The sequence below is a fragment of the Strigops habroptila genome, chromosome 6, assembly GCF_004027225.2.
Source record: "Strigops habroptila isolate Jane chromosome 6, bStrHab1.2.pri, whole genome shotgun sequence".
NCBI classification, from domain to species: domain Eukaryota; kingdom Metazoa; phylum Chordata; class Aves; order Psittaciformes; family Psittacidae; genus Strigops; species Strigops habroptila.
In genome coordinates, this window is record NC_044282.2 from 40,273,641 (window position 1) to 40,297,122 (window position 23,482).

The 23,482-nt window shown below is 36.7% G+C and overlaps 1 protein-coding gene across 4 annotated transcripts in view; it reads left to right on the forward strand.

The window, feature by feature from the left end:
- CSMD1 (CUB and Sushi multiple domains 1) overlaps positions 1 to 23,482 on the forward strand; it is a 1,137,242-nt gene that overhangs the window by 720,997 nt on the left and 392,763 nt on the right. For all 4 annotated transcript variants that reach the window (XM_030490098.1, XM_030490097.1, XM_030490096.1 and 1 more), the window contains exon 7: positions 1,379 to 1,456. In XM_030490098.1, coding sequence (XP_030345958.1) covers positions 1,379 to 1,456 — 78 coding nt within the window. The remainder of the gene's footprint in view (positions 1 to 1,378; positions 1,457 to 23,482) is intronic.

Genomic DNA, 23,482 nt, shown 5'->3' on the forward strand with positions numbered 1-23,482 from the left:
TGGGTATCATTTTTCTCCATTCCCAAGAAGCATGATTCAAGTATGTCTATCCAATACATTCAAGAGTGAACTCCCACAAGGAATTTGAGTCATGATTGCCACTTTCACCCTAAAGTAGGGTCACAGGACAATCATAGAATCATAGAATAATCTAGGTTGGAAAAGATCATCAAGTCTAACCATTACCCCAGGACTGCCCAGACCACCACTAAACCATATCACTGAGAGCCACATCTACATGGTTTTTGAACGCTTCCAGGGATGGTGATTGCACTACTTCCCTGAGCCACCCATTCCAAAACCTGAGCACCCTCTCTGTGAATAAATTTTTCCTAATATCCAAACTGAACTTCCTTTGGTGCAACTTGAGGACACTACCTCTTGTCCTGTCACTTCTTGCTTGGGAAAAGAGGCAGACCCCCACCTCACTACGACCTCTTTTCAGGTAGTCGTAGAGAGCAATAAGGTCCCCTCTGAGCCTTCTCTTCTTCAGACTAAACAACTCCAGTTCCAGCAGAGAAGGAGGAGAGCGTGGTTCTTCTTTCTGTCCTCTGTATTAACTCCATGGGTTTACCACTCATCTGTGAATGTAAGCAGTGTGGATTTTTAATCCTTAAAAAACTCTTGCATGTTTCAAATGCAACACAGATACTAATAATTTGTGAAATTCATGCTGGTGGAGGGACCACAACTCCAGGCAGCATCACAAGTATTCATTACATGAGTTGTGCTGTTCTTTTCCCATTAAATACAGAGTAATTTCAACAGACTGGTTATGCAACCTAAGAAAACAGAACATAAGGTGGCACTTGATGGAAATTTTAGTACTTAAGTCTGGAAGACAACCCTAAGAAAACCATATTCATGAGGTTTACCCTTCTAGAAGCCCCTGGGGATATTAGCCTCACTGTCTGCATCGAAGTCTCCATATGGTGTTTTCCTGTCTTAAAAGAAAGGAAAACACACACACTGCCATCAAATCCATTTCATCCCATGCAGCTACAGTTGTGTTTCAATCATCTTTCATCATTTGAACACTTGTTTTTCAGGTTTAGACATAAATGTCTGCACTTGCAACATACCTAGCACAAAAAAAAAAAAAAAAAAAAAAGTAGTTTCTGCAGTACTTGCTCAGTTTCAACACTTAAGAGATGCCTGCTTCATTCTGAGGCTGCAAAAGCAGCAGAAGTCCAATAGAGAATCAAATTATTTTTGTAAAAATGTATTTGGATTATCACAGAAACTGTAGTTATTTCAATCAGTCTGCGGGATTCCTATTTATCTTTGTATTACTGTCATGTATGATTTGGCTGCTGAATGTCCTTTTTATAAGTTTTAATAATGAATTATCTTCTTTTTTGTTTCATTGTTTTCTCAGTGAAAAAAGCAATTGAACTGAAATCAAGAGGAGTCAAGATGTTGCCCAGCAAAGACAGTAACCATAAAAATTCTGTCTGTAAGTTGTTTATACCATTATCTTTAGTGACTGCATATAACTTCTGGAGTCTTATTAAATATACAAATCGGAGAGGTATTGGGAAGCCATGGTCATAAAATAGTTATTATGCTTTCAGTTGTCGCTGAATTAGAACTCCACCGGTAATACTGAGGGTGTAGAAAGCAAAATGTGGTGGTGTAATGTCTGAAAAATTTGGGTTTGTAGAAAACCACCCACATTCTACATATCAGGATATTTAAAATTCAAAGATGCAAGGCAAGTTAGGAAATCCAGGCAGAACAGTGCCATATAGACTTTATCAATTCAGTAATGGGGACAGTAAAGGTATCTTAGCATTTTCTGGATCTAAGTTTATATTTTATGATTTTTTTTCCTCCCCTCAGTTAACATCACAGCTCTAATTCCTCACCCTCCTTGCCACACTGTGTCGTGGTGACTGCCTCTTTCCAGTCCTGTAGTATAGCACAGCAGGGGTTAAAAACTGCTGTAATTCCCAGCTTCTCAAGAAGATGGAGATCACAACATCTTCTTCCCTTCACTGCATGTTTAGTGCATTCTGGAATGACATCTCTTCAGTCCCTCTGCACCTCTTTCCCCCATATATAGTGTAAGGGTAAAATCAAGGACTATGAGGCTGTTATTTTTCTGATCATCACTTTCCCTAAACAACTGACAATCTGAGTAGTATCCTGTGAGCTCTTTCTCCATTAATCAGGCCAGTCTTGAAACAAGAAAAATGAGAAGATAATTTTATATTTTGGAAAACAGAGTCCCTTAGCCCCAAAAAAGCTAGACGGTAAGCCAGTGTTCACTTACAACTCATTAGAAGTGCTTGTATAATGACTAAAATGTATTTGAATAAATTAATTCTTCATGTAATAACACTGAACTCAATGAAGTGAAACCTGGGCTGTGTTTGCCTCATTGTGTGCTATTCTGCAAATACAGAGAGAATGAATGTCTTGAAGGCTCATGTCTAGGGGATATGATTTGGTCTCTGTGTTTCTGCAGTGCACTGTTTAATGCAAAGTGAGTGTTTTTGTATGCTCACTGGAACAAAAGAGGCATGACAATTTTCTGCTTTGAATATTGTACATTGGTGGTGTGGCACTCAAAAGGAACTTTTTATGCAAGGTGTAGCAGAAAAAGTTGATCCATCTCTTTGGTGTTTGAATGGGTGATGATTTCATTATTTATAAGTTACTTCTGGGAGGTGTGTGATCTCTGCTTACACTCTCAGAGCACATGCTGTCAGACACCACATTTAATTACAGAAAGTGGAAGTAAGACAGGCTATTGAAGAAATTCTTATAAGGCAGTCTGCTGTTTACTTCAAATGTAATGTCTTTTGTCTTTTTTTTCTTTGTGTTTTGACTTGTGAAGCTTTATTATTATGCCTGACTTTTCAACATAAGTCTAAAAAGTACATTATTGTTATTACCGTTACTTTCACGTAGATGAAGCTTATAAAAAAGGTAAGATTAAAATACAAACAAATGTATTTTGCTGCTCTTTCTCACGTAAGCCTTCAGTATTGAACCATTTTTCTTGCTAGTAATTATGTAGATGGAAAAAGTAATTGGGAATTCAACTTCAGAGAACTGATAAGAATGGATATTACCATCTGAGGCCAATTAGCAAATTTCTAAAAATGTAAATTAAAGACTAACACCTCTCCCCATTCTTTTACGTTAGATATTTTTAGTATTTTCTCTCTATAAAACAGAAAGCTTACTTTTGCATTTTCGCAGATGGAATGCAAACACCAGCATGGCAAATGCTGTGAGGGCATGCCCTGCAAACCCCAAGATCTGCAGGTTTCTCACAGCTCTTCCAAGTACAACCTGAGAGCAGCTGCCGAAAGCATTTCACAGTGGCACAACTCTGTTAGGATTTAGGCAGAAGGTGTTACCAGTGTAGTGATAATTCCTTGTGGAATGCAGAACAGTATTGCAGTTGTGTACAGTCTTACCTCACCCCTCTCCTCCTGGACTTGCCTGGATTCCCAGATGGTTTCTTTCAACAGCTCTGCCATCCTTCAGGTGGCAAAGCACAGCTTTGGGATATAGGTGCCCTGGTAGATTTACTATGGGAAAAATATCATAATATATTGTGTCACTCCACAGGGAAAGAACAGGTTTTTATTTGTTTGGTTGGTTGGTTGGTTTTTTTCTTCTTTAGTACACCTGAAGGAAACACCAAGTTAGTTGGTTGCCAAAATACTCCTGCCAGCCAGTACCCTTTAGCAGTGGGCCAGATGTTGAATCATGATGAATTTATGCAAGGAAATGGGAAAAGGATGGGACAGATAATTGAACTAAAATACAGTCCTGGTTCACCCACACTTTGCACTTGGCAAAGTTTTGGAACATTAAACTGGGAAAAGGTAAATGGACAGGCAGATCTGATGGTTACTTTTTAACAGTTGGTCCTCATTAGTGCTTGAGCTGCCACAAACGCTGGCCAAATCCAATGCTAAGCATATTTCCCCTTGGTTGTCTGAAGCTGATCTCTCAGAGGAGCAAGGAGAGAGTTTTAGCTTATGAATCTGCTTAGCGGAAGCAAATCCAATTACATCTGTTTTGGTGTCCATCTGTTTAGTGGGAGGCTCAGTCTACTCGCTTTTGTTCCTTACTTAGTCATTCTGATATATATGGTATATTCCCAAAGGATGTTACTTGATCCATTTTGCCATCGTCACTCTCATTCTAACGTGGAGTAAGTCTGCAGACTCTGTGTCCCTCATGGTTGCAGCCTTCTTCTAAAACTACTGTGACTATAATTTGCATTGTAATTGGTTAGATAAAAATACTGTTTTGATTGCTGGCTCTTGTATGAATATGTTTTCATGGCAATATTCCTGCCCAGCAGCTCCACATCAGAGGGTGGTTATTACCTCTAAACATCAGGGCATTACCTCTACAGTAGAGAGATTGTACAGGGAACATCTTGTACATCCAAAAGAAGGAGAACCCTAATGAAGTGGGCCACGAGGACAGACCATCATTAGGCAGCCACAGTCATTATAAAAGGCTTATTTTCTAGGCAAGTAGAAGAACCTTGTAGTTTATCTTTCCAAGTCTAGCTACTGATAGACACTGGGCAGTTACTGCTGGTTGTTCCATGTACAAAGGATAACAATTTAGTACAGGTCTTGATCTCTTCAGGACACCAGTTTACAGAATATTAGGAAGGCAGGGCCATAACTGCAGACTTGCTGCTCAGCACTTCTGTGACTCTCTGGCCCCTGTGTGGCCTGCAGCAGCCCCGGGGCAGAGCAAGGTTAAGAGAATGGACAGCCCCAGCAGCCCATGCTGGCCCTGGCCCTAGTGCTGCCATTGCAGGCCAACCTCCCACTTCCAGGCCTCCTCACCAGCAGGAGGACAGAGCACAGGAATGCAGGAAGCTCACGGTAAATGCCAGTGAAGTTCAATGAGGTGAGAGACATCACATAAAGTGAAAAATGGAAATGTTTATTAAGTTTATGTGGTGTATGCTAATCTGCCAGTGCAATAATTCTAGGAGGGGAATGCAGCAGTGAAATGACATGTCTGGGAGAGCTGATGGCCCAAGTCTGCTCTTGTCAAAATGCTGTGTGAATAGTGGCTTGAGCCACACAACACAGCAAACTGCATTCCACATTCTGGAATAGCAACAAAGATTAACAGTTGAAGACTGAGTGATTCTTTAAAAAATATAGCATTCACATTGCGCCATGTTAACAGTTCATAGTAATTAGTGAATACTGGGTGACTTCACCCTATTTTGAGAAATGTTCAGTGTGTGAACTACCATGTTTTACAAGGTGAAAGATCTTTAGGTATTCGCTGAACAAAAACCTCTTAAACTTCACTAAAGCAATTTCAGGCTTCTGTAGTATTATTTGTAAATGTATTTCAGAATACCAGAAAAACGTGTTAAATGGTTCGAAGAATATGACTTAAGCATAAGATTAATACATCCTCTGAAAGCTTAGCTATAGTGTTTATCTAAACAGTTCTTTGCCCTGAAGATAATAAAAAAGGCTATTTTAAGACAGTGTTTTTTGGAATGTAGAGGAAAAGAACAAATGAGTTTACAGACTACGTATTGACTGGTTTCAGCACATAAAGGTGGCACATGCTGTTGAAATATAGTGATTAATACCAAGATGGGATTATATTACTGATCCCGTGTAAGAAAGAAAGAGTGACAGCAGTCATTACTTATTTTGTTATTGGGTAACTCTGACAAAAATGGCTTAGTACATCACAATGTAAAGTTAAAAATATGTTCATGGCAAAATTTTAGGATGGAATTTTGTTGCTTATGAATATGTTCCTCACATTTTGTATAAATTGCCAATTTCATCTTGACAGTTGGCTACTGGTAAATCTACTTTGATAGAAGCAAAATGATGATTAGTAAGAGTTTTGTTCTTCAGTTAATGAAAGCGTATTTCCCTAAGAAGGACAATATTGGACTAGATAGGTGCATTTAAGTTTAAGATTCCTCAGAGGAAGCTGAACCAGAAGACTGTTTTGTGAACTTCAGTACGGAGGTGTCTCTTTCCCATTAGTTTCTATACGAATTCTCTCTGAAGATCTCAGAGTTCTCAGTGGAAGTTACTCTGAAAGACACTGAAAGGATTCTCATTTTTAAGTAAGTGCGCAATCAGAAACTTGCTAAATGCCTACACGGTATTATAAACTCTCCAGCTCTTTCAGTCATTAAAGCTAGTTTTCATTCTTTCAAATCCCACAGCTTCAAAAGGAAAGCATTTTTCAAGTTTGCATTTATATTGTACATTTCCACAAATGAGAGAAAGAATTGTTTATAACTTACTGATGTATTAATTACAAGGTCAGAAAACACAATGCTTAAATGACTTAGATTTTGTTGGCCCAATTTTATTTCAGAAAGCCCTTTTACAGAAAGACTGATCATATGTTAAATGTTCAATTAAAAATAAAGAAAAAAGAGGGAAGTAATACTTAAAATACTGACACTTTAATACAGTAGGTTAAGGGAGGGATTCTAGAATCTTTAATATTAAAATTATCCTTGTTATATATGTATATACATGCATATGTATATACTTACATATATATACACACAACTGTAGAAATACATATAGTACTACATTACACCATTTAAACTGTGTCTAGTAAGAGATTAATGACTCTATTTCCCCTTTTACTGAGTATTATAGAACGAAATTTGGCAGTAGGAAAAGATAAATGCAGTGCTAACCTCTTACAGTTTTATAAAGCTGTCCTAAAACAGGAGGGATAATTACCCTGATAGACTTTGTCCTATCAGAGAATGTAATAATAAGAGCTGTCCAAGTGTTAAAGAATATAGGGTCTTCACAGAAGATGAGTATCCCTATGCAGTGTAATTCTGCAGTGCTATTTTACTAGATTGTATAAATTGCTTCATAAATCAGGTTAGCAAATTATACTTGGTGTTTCTAAATAAGCCTTCATCACGGCAGGAGTTTAAATATCTTTTAAAATACTATGCAAAAATCTTGCTGTGAAGAGAACTACTGCCTAAATATATTTGTGAAGAAAAGCATCACTTGTAGCTACAAGCAAAATAAGGTGCTTCATCAATTATTTAATACCTCATTTGCATATATAATTTGTAAAATAACCAGAAGAAAGCTTCTATTAAAATATGTAAAACAAGATGTAATCTGATTGAATTATGAATGGTTAAAATGAATTGTTATCCAGCTAGGAAGCTGAAACTGTCATTAAATAATTTTCATATACAATTATGAAACATTACTGATTATTCAAAGTGAATGTTCATACTGTAGGCTAAATTGACATCGAATTCTGTTATTTTCAAAGTCAAAGAGTTAAGAATAAGCAACCTGCTTTTAGCAGTTGCAATTCTGTATAAATTAACTATTCATATGAAATTTAAATATAAACCTTAATAGTTTTATATAGCTTTGTTGGCTTAACTCCCATGCACAGCTCTGTTAAAAATACAGATGTGGGCAGTAAATAGGTTGGCAAAATGAACTCTCAGTAGATTCAAATAATGTATGTAAATTATGAAGGCCTTCAGAACTTGTGGGTGGGTGAATTCAGACTTCTGGAACATAAAAAACGTTAAACCAATTTTAATTAAAGAAAGAACTATGACACTGGTCTATGCGGTGAAGGTATGCTGTAGAATATAGATACCCTCACTGTCAAGTCCTTTAGAAGAGGCAGAAACATTCTATCTCCTGCAAGGAGATTTCCACTTTCCACTGAGGCTGGTTTAACACTAGCTGCATAGTTTATGCATGTTGAGTATGAATATTCAGATCCTGGTTTTTTCTAAATCTGTGTTGTGGGAGAACATATTTACAGTCTGATAAAAGGTCTTGGACTATTTTCGTTCTTCAGAATTTGTTCTTTACTTTGTGAAACACTTGGGAAAACAATTTCAACTGTGTTGGCACAGCATCTCGCTATCAGATGTTGGCTTGTCACACTGGAACGTATCTATTCCTGCAGCACTTCTGAGGAGAACTGCAAAGTGCCAGCATCAGATATGTTTGAAACAGGGGAGTTTGTCAGGTGACAGCTAATTTATCAGCATCAGACCAGTTTGAATCCACTACTCCTTCTTCACTTGAAAAAAGAGAAGTAAAAAATTACCACAACACTTGGACAATGTATCAATGTCCGCAATAATGTGCATTGAAAAGCTTGAAATATTTTTGGAATGGGAACAAAAGAACCAAAAAGGAACTAAAATGGAAATAAATACATTGGTTTATGTTTGGAAAAAAAGGACTAGTTGCTGATCTAGGGGGAGGGGATTATTCAACATGATATTCAGTCCTCCACTGAAATTGATACAACAGGGTGTTCTTTAAAAAACAAAAAAATGGTTACTCAACTGCATTTAACAAAAAAAAAAAAAAAAAAAGTATCAGAACAGTCCAGAAAAATCCCCAAATACATGGCTAAGTTTTCTGTTAGCATGTCAGCATGCTTGAACAAGAAGGGACTGTAAGTGCTCTGGCTTGTATAAATCCTTCTATCATACAACCTCTCTGAACTCAGGTAAGAGTGACAAGATTGCTTTGTCATATAGCAAAGCAATGTAAGTTTTAATACATATGATAACAATGAAAAATGTTTAATTCTGAAAAGTTTTAATCTAACAGGAAATAATTACATCTCAAAGTCCATATTGTTCTGCTAATACAACCTTTTATTTGATTTCTGTCACGTCACTGTCATGAAATTTTCTGCTTCAGGCACCTAACATGAAAGAAGTTCTTTTGCATAAGCAAAGACATGTATGAAAAATGTATGCAGCATATCTTCCCTAGATTAATTCTTTTGAACTGAACTCTGATGCTCAGTATCTCTGCTAGAGGAGCTATAAAGTCAGTGAATTATCAAATTAACAAGAGCAAAACAGTATGGTTTCTCTAAGCTGACATTTCATGTACCATATATTATTTTATTCAGGATGCTACTTTTTATCGCTATATCAGCTTTTCCTTCATGTTTTTGAAGTCACATGAGAAACCTGTTTCATACTGAGAAGTTGTGTTTCTTTCTCACTTCTACCAGACCTTGTTTTCAGAGGTCTGAAAAAATGCATCTGCAGTACAGAATTAGCAGAGGCTAAAATAAACTGTCATAAACGATAAGCACTTATGTTAAGATTAAAAATATGGCATGAAGCAACACCACCTGCTTGGATAATACTCTGTTGTATCTATGTAATAGATTAAAAATTGAATCCACATTTCAGTGTATGAAAGTTCAAAAGCACTTAAACACTTGAAACATTTTATGTATTATTTTCTTTGTTGTTCTTCAGTTAAATTAATCATAGTAATTTCTGGTCTAGTCCTGGCTAAGTTTCTTACTCATTTTCGCCACTTCAATACTCTCCCCTATCCTGCTGGGAAGGGGGTGAAATGAGTGAGGGCTTGGTGAGTGCTAAGTTGCTGGCAGTGGTCAACCACCACAGTGTAGAAACATTTCACTAGCCTAATTCCTTTACCAAATTTGTCTCTTCCAAATCCTTTTGCTCCTTCCATGCTACAGCTCTGTTGTCATGTCATGTCGTATTTTTACACCTTTATGTCTTTACGCAGTCATTTCACAGTCCCAGACTCTGCGCAGAGAGCTTCAGTCTCCCTCCATCTTATTCCTTTGTTTCTCTCATCTGAAGTCTCTCTTCTTCCCTCCTTTCTCTCCCCAGGTCTCATTTATGATTTTCGACCTCTCTGCCTGCTGTTTGCTGTTCTTCTCCCTAGCTATCTCCGTGTGTTTCTTTTCCATACCTTTTTTTTTGTCTTGTCAAATGTTACTGGTACTTTAAAACTTTCTGACAGTTGGCTTTAAATTCAGCTCTTGTTCCCTCCGTATTTGAATCAGGCAGCTGGCTTCTCTTCTCAGGAAGTCCTGGTAGAAGAGTATGTGGTAGTACAGGAAAGACCATTTCTCTGTTCAGCAGCCAGAATTGGATGTTCATTGGTCTCTGGAAGTGGGGAGTACTACAGCAATAGCACACTTCAAAGTCTTTTAGGTTTTTTTTAAATTTGACATTTATTTGGCAGGTACTTGCTAAAGCCCATTTCTGTCAATTGCCTTGAATTACCGTTTCCCAAAAGCCTCCTGCAGCCATTTTTAATAGATAGTAGAAGAGCAAAAAGCACTTCCTTGACACAAAGGTCACTTTCACAACAAATACAAGTTTTGAAGCATGGTGGTGCTAATATATTCGATGGAAAAGGTCATCTTCATTTTTTCCATTGTGGGAAACTGAATTTTTCTCATGGCTCTCTCAAAAGCGAATGAGATAAATAAACAAAAATAATTTCAATTTAATAATATTTAAACAAGAATAAATAAATCCAACAGACATTTGAAAAAGAAAATTTAAGCCTTAGCAGCCCCTGTTTGATAAAAGGTATGTACAAGCGAGAGAAGAATTTTGAAAGTGACATTGCTGAGCAACTTTAAAACAATTAAAAATATCAGCCCTGCCTATAATAATTACCTGTTCTTTGTTCCTGTTTTGCCATCATCTGAAGTCCCATCCCTAAAATGTATAATTAGACATTACTACTTCAGATTTTAGAGAAGTATTATACAACGTCACTGATGAACTGCTGAAATATTCTTGCTAAGTCTTTCAGATTTATCAGCTAAAGGCATGGGAACTCAGGATTCACTTTTTGGGGAAACTGATAAAGCATATATAGAGAACATGAGGAATAAAGCAAAGAGTGCCTAATTTCTTGGATGGTTTTCGTTAGAATTTAACAAAAGTAAAGTAAACTAGTGTGAACTAACAATGAATCAGCACAAGATAGTTTAATGCAGTCAGAAATTTAGGAAGTTCCCTGGATTTCCAAAGGTCCCCAGTCCCTATGGACTGTCCACTTTGGATGGCTCCTTCCAGTTTTGATTGTAAACTATGCAGCACCCAGGCAGAGGGCACCACTTGTGTCCTAATGTCCTTGCTTGCTCCACACTCTCCTGGTTATGATATAAAGGGTTGATTGCACATATGCTCAACTTTACACATTCCATGATTTTATCCCTACTTGAGGAATTTGCATATGATCTCTGCCATATATGGCACAGGTGTGACTTGTGAATTCTCTACATTCGTGGTAAGCTTTTGACTTTGACAGGTAGATTAGCCACAATTAGCAACAAGGTAAGCACAGAACAGCAAAAAAAAAAAAAAAAGGATGTAATCAATATCTTTATTTCACAGTTTAACAGACAGACTGGTGTTTACATCACTTCCCTGTTTACATGTAAATGTAAAAGCTTTCATATGGATGTAACAGTCACACATAGCTGTAAAACCATTTCTACAAGTTCTTAAAAACCTTCATTCTTCCTAGTAAAGAGTCATTTTGGTTGTTTTAGTCAGAGTGTCAATGTAAGAGAGCATGGTAGACTTTGTTTTGGCTTCTTTGCTGCTTGTTCCAATAGCTTCATTACATTAGTGCAAACTCTGGTAGGGTAATACATTGTTTTAGCAACACCCATTTTGCTGACAAAAGTTGCCTATTGCCCCACAATCCTGTGAAGCTTTTCTCCCTTTGAGTTTTTGCTGCCTCCTGCTGCCTCCATATGGGATAAGCACTGATAAGCTTCCTGAAGAGTACATTTAGCTGGAAATAACAAAGGGTATAGATAAGAGAGAAAGTCTCTCTTGGTAAAGAAATTAATGCATAAAAATGTAAAAACAGGAAAACTGATGCTAAATCAGAATAAAGTCAACAAGACCTTTTGGATGAAAGTTACAGAAAAAGAGATGTTAAAGGGAAGTGACACAGTTTGTTCTAACAGCAGGCTTATTAACACTTCAGGCTTAAAATGCTGTTCTCTACCAACTAATAAAAAGAGCCCATCTGCTACACACCAGGTAACTAAAGCTCATAAGGAAAAGTGCTTGGCGAAAAGAGAAGAGACAAATCTGTCCAGTTAGCTGGAATTGGATTATAGTATTGGAATTCTGCAGTACTATAGGAGCTATTTTGCATTACGTATTGAAGATTTATATACATTAAATACAAGTACACCAGTCCTATTGGTCTACTTGCATCACTATTGCTTCGAGCGTTTCTGAAATGTCTAATCTGATCTAACAGTAAAGATTTTAATCCTCTTCCTCATGACGACATATTTTAAATACAAAATAATAACATCACAATAATTATAGGTACATTGGAGAAGCATGGTGGTTTCCTCTCACAAAAAGTAGGAACAATATCTCACCAAGTGATTTGTTGTTATTGTTAATGCCATATACTTTTAAAGCAATTTCATACTCCTTTCTGACCAAAATACGTTTACATTACATTAAAATAATGGTTTTGGTAAAAATCAAAACCTCGTCCTAATTTTTCATATTGTTGGTAGTGGGTTCTCTATGTCCGTTAGTAGACTGGCTGTTGTTATAGGTAGACTGTGTTTCAGGGGACAGTAGAGTTAAAACTTTGATTTTCTCTTTCATTTTTCTATTTAATTTCTTGTGTAGAGAGAAGGAGAGGTTTGTTAAGGTAGTTGTGTGTTACTATGCAATTTAACTGTATATTAAGCAGTTACACATTATCTTGCTCTCCCTCAACAATCAGATAAAATGTCTGTATTTCTTTTGTCAGTACAAGAGGCTATTGGCACATTCAATCTTGCTGAAAGCTCTTTAATTGATAAAGGCCCAGCTAGAATTCACGGATGCGCTATGAGCCCAGCTGCCTTCTCCCCGCGTGCAAACAGTGCTGCTGCAGGTAACAGGTTCCCCTCAATTAGAGTAGCAGGATCAGCCTTAATGCTGGTAGAATGTCATCAAGTCTCTATAAACAGTAATACACAGAGAACTCAAAGATAATTATAGTTTTTAATATTTAAAAGCTGTGCAGATGGAAATGTGTACACGTTTAGCATGTGGACTAGTATGAACGCCTCTTCAGGGACACAGAAAAAAACCCTAAACATTTACATGAGTTTTAGAGGACAATTCCTTTTCTGGATCTAAGGGTGAATCCACATAACATCAGAGAGTTAAAGCACTTAAATATCTGGGAAGAAGTGATTTTTAACATCAGAAAAATGATACATTTTCCACTGTTAATATTCTAAAATGATGGTTGGTTAAATCATTATCGCTAATGATGTAATTTTGAAAATAAAGCTAAACTAAAATTCCATCTAAAGCAGAAATCTCTACATTTGTAAAAGTTACAGAGCCCAGGAAAGAGAGGCTTACGCTGGACAATGTTCAGTAGCCCTATCTGTAACAATTTGAATGATGTTTTTCAAATTATTATAAATAAAACAGTTTTTTTAGGTAAACGTTTTTGAAATTCATTATCAGAGGGGTTTAACTTGTGGTCTTTAAAAAAAAAAGGAAAAAAAAAAGCCTTGTCATGTTCTATTTCACAGTGTTTTAACTGGAGAAAAACCTGTCATAAAAGCTTAAATATAAAGACTTGAATGGTTGTACACCTGTTTAGAATTCTCCATAGACAAAGGGCTGCACACCATTACCTGTAACTGCTTAGCTGTGGAAAAGTAACAACTTCGCATCCAAAAGAAATAGGGCTTTTGAGACCTCATGAAACAATATACGTGCAATACCAGTACAAAATATGTGCCCCTTGCTTCTGGCAGTTTATACCTTTGGTGTCACAGAGCAGAGAAGAGCAGTCTCAGTCCTTCAGTACAGTAGCAATTGCATCAAAAATTCACAGCATGTTTGCAACAGAGAAAGAGAACAGGTAGAAATGATAATTAAAAGCGAATAGACTCACAGCTGTAAGTCTTTCTTAAATGTGTATGTCTGCATTCTTCACAAGGTAGAGCACTTCTGCTGAGAAAGGTGACAAAGGAAAAGAATAATATTAATTGAGAGGTTAAGACCAAACCCCAGTATTGTGGTTAAGATACTTAATTTTTGACAGTTCCATAGCAAAGTCTCTGTTGCTCCTTCTCTTACAACAGAAAAAGGCGGACAAAATTTATCATATGTACAACACCAATTTCTAGACCAAAGATCTGTTCAACAGGGGGAAGCCAAATGGAATGCTATGCTATGACAGTCATATAATGGATCATTGTTTTAAATATGAGTAAAAGATGTTTTAACCCTAAAATAGCCTGATATTAGATTCCTTTCACAGAATTTCAAAGAGCAAAGATGACTTCAAATCTCTCCTATTAATGATGTTTAGGTTAAAAAGATTAGTTTTCATAATGATAACTTAACCTTGTGGCTCATCAGACTTGCTAAGGCCTCTGTGATGCTATCTTTGGGTTGTAGACCCCAAATGGCCATAGTGATGTGTACTACAGTTTGACTTTATTACTTTTCATCAAACTGAAATTTCCCATCTTTGATTGAAGTGTCTTCTGGAATATAGGGTATTACAGACTAGTACTTTTGGTTTTCTTCCATAAATTGTTATTGCTGCCATACAGATAATTATTGAACAACATTTTGGAGCCAGAGAAAATGCTTTGGTGCCTTTCCTCCTGGGACAATTCCCTAACCAGCAGGCTGGAGCCATTCAGCTCTGATTTCCTGACCTAGTTATGAGGAACTGAAAAGGTTTTGAAAGAACCCCGTTTCAGAACTGTTACCAGCCTACTAGTAGCAGTCATATAACAAAGGTAGTTACAGGTACCTGATCAAGTCAGGCAAAGAAACTGAGTAACTTTTTTTTTTGTTTTCCTCCTGGATGAGTAGTCTCCCCATATAAACAGTGAGCAATACTGTCTTCTGCTGCCTAGTGTGAATGACAAACAAGCATACTTAACTGTTTCTAGGTTTACTTTACCTGCATCAAAAGTTTGCCTTAACAATGTTATGGTTCAATTAATAGAAAACTGAGAAAACCGAACAGTTGAATGTCGAGTTGCTATCACAGAATGTAATTTTTCAGCTTTGAATTAAAACATGAATAATTTCAGTAATATTAACACCCACAGTGCTTGTCATCTCTTCCCCAAAAGTCAAAACTGTGGGACTGCAAGTGCAGAACTCCTCATTATTTCTAGATGCTGGAGTAAGGGTCATTCTTGCTTGAATATTGTTCCTGAAATCTTAATGATTAATCAAAATTCAGCCTGAGACAAAGTTTTCGAAACGTTATAATCAAGTAGTAAGATGGGTTGTACCATCACTGAATTATTTGTAAATAGAGTTATCAGAGCCTCTGGCAGCATTTAGCATCTTGAAAGAGATGTCATGTTTGAATTCAGCAGAAGCAGTGCCTGAATTTGACTCCAGAACTGGACTTCTGAAGTCTGCTTTAGGGTGTATGTGTGTGTAGTCTCTCTCTGTTTGCCCTCCACATTAGCTGGAATTCAAGTTTTGATTCAGAGGTGCGGAGTTGAATTGTGCGTGTTTCACTGTGCTAACAGAACTATAAAGCTTTTGGGTCAAAACTCGCATCTAGTTGTAATTGGAGCCTTGGCATCATGGTATGTATTTCAGCAAAAGACTTTGCAGAAATGCTTTTTCCAGTAATAAGACAAATTATCAGCACTTTACAGTAAGCTCTAGGAAGCAAAATTCAGGGAGAATTCTTTTTTTGTTTGAAGAGGGGAAATAAAAAAAAAGCTCTACACAAAGTTATTAAGGTCAGTTTGACTTGCAAATGTCTCTGGTATATTCCCAATCCAGCTATTCATGAGACATAGCATTTAGTTCTGTACTTGTAATTAATACATTTTCATATTTTTAAACCAGTTGCATATTTTACCATGTGCATGTATCAAACCCCTAAATCTAAACTTTAGAAGAATCCAAGTTAGTTCAGATTTTCCTCTCAATACCTGACTTAAAATTTCTTCTTCGTCCTCCTCATGCAGGGAGCACAACAATAAAAATACAGGTTTACAATGGTTACACGATGCATTTTTCAGCATCATCTTGGGATAACCCTGTTATCTTCTTCTGTGTGCTAAAGTCCAGTGACAAATACCGGTGGGAAACACAAGCTAACTCTTTGTGCTGATCAAAGATGACTCATATTATAAACCCCCTGTAACCAACTCTGGTGTGCCCTCCAGGTCATAACATTGCCTGTCAGGGTGAAGATTAAGCTCTGTAACAAACAACTACATACAGCAGAAACCGTTTTCAATGCCTGAGAAATAGAAACTGGTTTTAAACTTTGCAGATGTGATAAGAGTACATTTCTTGACAAAGATAACTGAAACTTACATTTTTTTCTACACTCTCTGAACAATCATATAATGAAATAGATCCAGAGGTTAATTATGAGTTGCTTTGTATTTCTTCCTGGCTGTAACCTTGTAAAGGCACTCTATTAGAGTTGAGTAACCTTGTAAAGGCACTCTATTAGAGTTGTGAGAATATCACACATTTAATTTCATCACATAGATTACTTCAAACAAACTGGTTTGAAGGAGAGGTATGTTTTTCTGGTGAAGTCTGAAATTATTTACTTTTTTGGTGGCTTATAAATGTTTTTCCCTTGGTCTCATCTCAAGCAAAGCCTCACAAGAAAGTGATTAAAAATACCTTTGCTTAAGATTTGGGTACTTTTTGCTGTAGGATTTAATTTTTTTCTCAGGACAATATTAGCTGAGCTTTGTTTATTTGTTTTCCTTTATCTGTTCTCGTTATCAGGCTCTGGCAAGATTTTGCTTTGCATCTACCTTTCTTGTTCTGTGTATGTATGACTTCAGGAGTGGTGTTCATGCTTCATTTTTGTGTCTCTTATGTGAATGTGGAATAATTCTTTAATGTAACATCTCAGTAGTCTCTCATAGTCTCTTTCTTTTCCAGCATAATCTAAGCTGGGCAGGGGAAAGCTTTGGTCATAAGATGAAGTATATGAACTCTACTAGCTTGAATGGTAGTATTCATCATATTATAGCTATTCAAAATACTAATTCAGGGAAGTCCTCTTAACTGAGATTCATGGGCTTCTCTTCTTATATTTTGGATGCCTGTAGTCCACTTAGTGTTCAGGTATTTTTGTACTTAGAAATCATCAGGTAGATTGGTTCTTGGGTTCTTAAACCATGTCTTTCAAGATACACTCAAAAGTCATTACCTTTATCTTACTCTTATTCTCTCTTGCTTCTGGTTTTGACCCATGAAGGTAATACAGCGTTTGAAGCAGCAGTCCTAGGTTTTTGATGATAAAAATAGAATCACAGAATTGTAGAATGGTTTGGGTTGGAAAGGACCCTTAAGATCATCTAGTTCCAACCCCCCTGCCATGGGCAGAGACACCTGTCCATGTAAACAGTAATCCTAGGTGAATACCTTGTTCTTGTTCAAACCTAAGTGAATACCTTGTTCTTGTTCAAACCTAGGTGAATACCTTGTTCTTCTTCAAACCATTCATGTAGAAGACAATAAAATCTTTCTGTATGGCTTCCAATCTATATGTTTCCTGATGTATTGTTTTTTTTAAGTTATTTGGGCTTTTTTTCTCTTTTCATCACTTTTGTCTGGCATGATCTTGCTATGGTTTATTAATATGCCTTGTATTATTAATTATGCCTTATATTCAGCAGTATTCATATTTGGCTAAAACAAGTGTCCTTCAAACAAAGGATTGTCAAAAAGGTGATGGTGACTCTGAGGTTGAGTCTGGTCTGCTTGTGCCAGAACTACTTGCCTATGGTTAAATAATATGAGATATCTTGTTCCACACCGACTGGCCTCACTGCTTTATCCTCTTAATAATGACATATGAGAGGATGTGTTTCACCTATTCCTATGATCTCTTTTGTTTCTGAATTCTGTTCAAGCCAATACGGATCATACAGTTTAATTTTGTCATAGTCCTCTGCATCAGCCCTAAACAATTCCTTAGTTCGTGACAAAAGTAGGTGGAAAGGTAGAGTTAAAAATCCAGCTTGTTATTTTTTACGTTCTACATTTCTGCTGTTATGCCTTTCTTAGCCTTTCAGTATTTCCCTTTTGGCTATGCCAAAACACTGAGGGCTTGCTACTCTGCAAGGGAAGTGAGACAAGAGTGGGACACAATAATAAGGCAGGCATAAGCAACAACTGCACCAAAAAAGAACTGGGATGTATTGATGGTAAGTCTGTATCAGGATCAGGGCCAGGGCCAGTGGTCAGGATCCGTGACAGTCTGGCTATCACCCAGCAAGTCTGCAGCGCAGAGGCAGATTTGAGGCTAAGCCAAGCCAGGGTCAGCACGGGCAGGTCCAAGGCAGAGCACAGGCACTGGTGCTGCACAGCCACAATGCAGCACAGAGAGGGGCAGTGGTACAGCCAGAGCTTAACACCATTTCCCATGGAAGAAGGGGCAGGTCTTAACTTCTGCCTTTTTTTCACAACTGCTCTTCCCAGCAGAGGACCTGGCCTTGGACTCAGCCAGCACGACTCCAGCTTAGCCAGCCAAACTCCTGCAAGAGTGATGTACGCACAGTTATCTAGAGATCATGGAGTGTTGCCTCACCTGCCTTAGCAAAATTTTGTGAATGGCCAGGCATTATACTTGGCTTACCATAAATGAACCTGTAATAGTACCCAGCTATACTTCAGCTGTTCATTCAGCATTTCTGCCTTTTCCAGTTCAGCTTTCTTGTATGCACAAAGTCGTTTATGTACAGTTGCTTTTTCGAGATTTTTTAGTTTGTTTCTTTTCTTTCAAGAATCTTCTCACATCCCTTGGGAAACCATTGCTTAATAAATACTGAGAAATTCAACGTATGAGAAGGTTAAGGGAAAATCCTCTTCAGTATAAATTAGAAAAGTAGAACAAAAAGAGTGTGCTGCATGAAAAGTCAGGCTTAAACCAGCATTTTGAGAGTTTCAAAGAATGATAATTGTACATGGCAAATGGAGTCTTGTAATATTTTTATGCCTTCTGTTTGATTAATGTATGAAAAGTAATTGAACACAGTTTCAAAAAGTCATGAAGAAACAATTTATAATTCTTTATCTTAATTTACTAAAAGCTTATAAGGCTGAAAAGTATTATTTGTCCAATAATGGTAAAGAATTGACTTTTCCTTCTCTTTTCCCCCCAGTAGGTTGATTTAGAGGTTTCTCTAGCTGTTCGTCAAAAGGAAAATTATATTCTTTAACTACATTGTTAAATTTTATTAGTTTTTAAGCTGCAAAATATCAAATAAAAGAGACGGTGAGTTTTAATGGATTTTTTTTTCCTTTAGGTAATGTACCACCTTTTATTCCTGTCAAATTTTAGGCCTAAGAGATACCTTTAAGAGTCAGAAAAATGCAAAAATGCGTATACTGTAGTAGAGGACATTTGTCATACTTGATTGGAACATTTTAAACACACAGACCTCTGAAGAGAAGGTTCTGTTTTGTTTTAGTCTCTCTGTATATACACATGTAATTATCAGATCTGTTATGTATAATAGTATATAGATATATTGTAGCATAGATGTATTTTATGCAATATGTATGTTAGAAATTATAAAATATTTTTATTTGTTCAAATCATTCTACATTTAAACATACAGAGGTTTTTTTCTCTGCATCAGTTTTGATACTGTAGGTCATAATACAGTATTTGTACTTCAGATTTTAGGATGCAGTGTCATTGAAAAATAATGCTGGAAATCTAGCACAGTCAAGCTATTTTACTGAAAGGCAAGTTGTGGGAAGATCTATGTACTTTGATAGTTTTTCTCTTAACTGCATTCAGTCATTGAAAATGGTGAGTTTATTTTAATTGAAAAATGGCTTTCCTCCTTCTGGAACCATTAAAAGTTTTGATCTATGTAAAGTGTGGGTGATGTTGAAAGAGGAGTATTCCTTGGTGCAAATCACTTCACCTCCTCCTATCATGAATAGACAGTATGTGTAGGGATTTCTTTGACAGCCAGTGAATGAATAAGGTAAATAATCTACCGTTGCCTGATAATACAGAGACCTCTCTGGTATTTTTCATTCTCCTGCATTTTATTTCTGATTTTTGATCCTGCACCTGGCGTTAGTCAATAGTATTTCTCCTTTGCCTTTGATACTACATTTTATTACAGACGAATGTGTAACAGTGCTATGATTTCAAAATGACATCGAATCATAGTGCTCCGTGGGAGGTTTAGTGCGTTTCTATGGAGCAGAACTGTTTCTGTGGTATATTTGCAATTAATGAAGAGAAACCAACATAAAATGAGACCAATGTGGGTAATAAAATCTCCCTTACCTGTGTATTAACTCACTAACATTGCTGTTCTGAAAGATATGTTCTGGAGGTGCTGAATTAAAAAGGAGACAATTCTAAAACTGAGGATCATTGTATAACTTTGAGTGAAGGTCAAATTGTTCTCCCTTTTCATGGTCAGTGATACTTCCAACGAAAGATAATGGTGTGAGCCTGTGAGAAACAGCAGCAACACTTTGTAATCCAAAGCAGTCAGGTCAAAATAGCAAAGAAAAAGTATTCTCAAATGATTAGCTATTAGTATAATTTGCTGCTGTCTTTGATGACCCTGTTTTAAGCCTTCTTGAAAAGTACATCCCTAAACAGAGGCTCTTTCATCTTCGAATGAAGGGCTGGGACAGCATATTCTCCCATCTAATATCGTTATGGTTACTGCTTTAAAGCTGGGAGCCAGAGGCGTGGTTTTACCACTTTCTGCTTTCTTAAGAAGTAGATGCTGCCAGTATGTAAAATATTTGGGTTCTGTGCTCCTTAATAAGATAATAGCTAACACAAGACAGAATGTCTTTGCTTCCTCCTGTCCTTTTGCCTAGGTAATTGACATAGAATAAGATACTAAACCCAGATACTTTACTGCTCAATTTCTCAAAACCCATGGAACAAATAATCTTAATACTGTTCTTCTAAATAGTGCTAATTTCTGCTCTGAAATAGCAGTCAGTTTAGATTTCTTAACGTGGGATCATTCAAATTGCCCCCTTTTAAGTACATTGCCCATTGCCAAGAACTAAAACTTAAATTCATGCAGGCTTGTTTCAGCTTACTTTATTTGTAGTATAGGATGAAGAATAGACACAATTTAAATACTGTAAAGGTAAATATGTCAAAAGGTCATGCAGGGTTAGCTGATTTAGAGTAAAACTGGATATATTCAATGTATTATTAACATCAGTGATATTTTAATTCAACAAGTGCTTAGTCAGGCCTGTATATAACTAAAGGTCTATTATAAATCCAGAACAAATAACATCAGCTAACCTATCAGCACATTCCCCTTATATTCCACTTGCCATTTATTCGCTGGTTAGCTAGATGAAAACTCATTCTAAATTCTTTTTTGTGAGAGATCACAAGTATAGACTCAACTAGTTTGGAAAAGACCTTTAAGATCGTCAAGTCCAACCATTACCCCAGGACTGCCAAGTCCACCACTAAACCATGTCACTAAGGCCCTCATCTACACAATTTTTGAGCACTTCCAGGGACAGTGGTTCTACCACTTCCCTGGGAAGCCTGTTTCAATGCCTGACTACCCTTTCGGTGAAGAAAGTTTCCTAATACCCAGTCTAAACCTCCATTGGTGCAGCTTGAGGCCATTACCTCTTGTCATAGAATCATAGAATCAACTGGGTTGGAAAAGACCTTTAAGATGTAAAACGTCATCAGATCATAGTATACCACAGATAGCAATGGCTGGAGTTTTGATATAAATGCACTCAGTAGATTTTCAAATTTTAGAACTTTGGGTCATCTTCAAGAAAGCTCCTATCCACAGAGGAGGCTCAGAAATACATAAAAGCTGAAATCTAAACTCACCCAGCTAACTTTGAAACGATGGGCAAATTAGTCACTGTCCTGGACAGTAAGCTTGCTTGAATTAGTCTGGGCACAGGACCATACCCATACAGTCATACTGGTTTCAGGATTTGAATTATTTGAAGATTATTTTCTGTGCCATGCACAATGCTATGTAAGGTGCCTTTGGAATTGCTTTGTATAACGACACAATACAGCATTGCAAGGTGTAGATATGCTTTAAGCAACCAGACAAAGAAAAATGTCTGACTTTTGAAAGCATCCTTGATGACTTTCCAAATTAGATAGTACATAGCATTTTTTTCAATTACTCTGCCCATGGAGGTGTTCATTGTGTACCCCTCCCTACATGTCAGTAACCCTAAACCTGTCTTCTTTCACCTTTTGTCATACAGGATGAGAAATAAAATCCTGAATGTAGAGAGTAGTAGATACACATCACGCTAACAGTAATTGTTGAGCAAAAGAAAAAGGAAAAGTTGAATAAAAGAGATTAACACATTTATATTCAGTCTTTTATGAGTTACCCAAATGATTTACAATTCACAGTATTCATAACATTGCTGACTTTTTGCAAACTCTCCAAGACCAAAGTTGTCACACTTGCTTAGCCTGGGCTTGTCTTGACCTGCCTGGAGCTTAGTTTTAGCTGTTTTAGCTGCAACAGCAGTTGTCTACTGACCAGTAACTATTGACTAAAGTGTTTTGCTTTCATTTTGCTTTGTAGTACTATGTGATGTATGATTGTTATACTACTTTTTATATTTTGTAACTAACTGGAAGCTGGAAAGTTTGTAACTAACAGGCAGCGGAAGAATAAGTCTAACATGCAACATAAAGGAGAATGGGTAGATAAAGTGTATAATAATTTTATTGTATATTTTTATATATATTTATATGTATATATAAATATTATATAATAATTTTAACTGTGTTATTATGGGGACTCTTTCTGTAGTAGCTAAGTTTGATTCGTTGGGGGGGTTTGTTTGGTTGGTTATTTTTTTTCAATTTGCTTGGTCAGTAGCTATTCAGGGATGCCTCAATGCCCCCAGGCTTCAACAGTCCTAGGCTGAAACCGTATCACCTAATACTACCATAAAGTATAACACAGTTAAAGCCAGGGGTGATGTTGAACCATGTGCACATTTAGTGCTAAAAATATCTCTTTCACATCTCACTAAATTTAAACACTAAGAAGAAGCAGCAGTTGGGCCTGCTAGTATGAACTCATACTTACTTGGCCAAAGAACTTAAACATTTTTCCTTTCTTATTAGAGAGTTTAAATATATCAAGTACAAGTGTTTCGATATCCCATTTAGTACCTACATACCAGAACAAAAGGGTTTAAATACTTTTAGGATTGTGAAATCTCAAAATCAGAAGCAATGCAATGCCAAGGTAAACATTACATGCAAAGCCTTAATTTCTGTTCTTTATAGGTATGACTTATTCATCAGTTTAGTTATTTTTCTCACACAGATTGTCAACAAGGAAACAGAAATAGACTGTTCTCTTTTCTGTAAACCCATCATTTGAGAGAAAGAAATCCCACTTTTTGACTTTTCTACTGATTTATTTGGTAGAAAGGAAATACTATTTATTGATTTCCTAAATTTTGAAGATGAGGTGTAGAGCATAGCTACCAGGTATTAAGCTCCTGGCTTTGTAAACTGGCCATATTTATTCTAGCTATACCTTTTTTGGGGCACAGTTGTTGTAGGAGGCAGGATGGTGGAGTAAAAATGAACTGAACCTGCACATATTAAACATGTTAGGTTGGTTGTTTGCTTTTTTA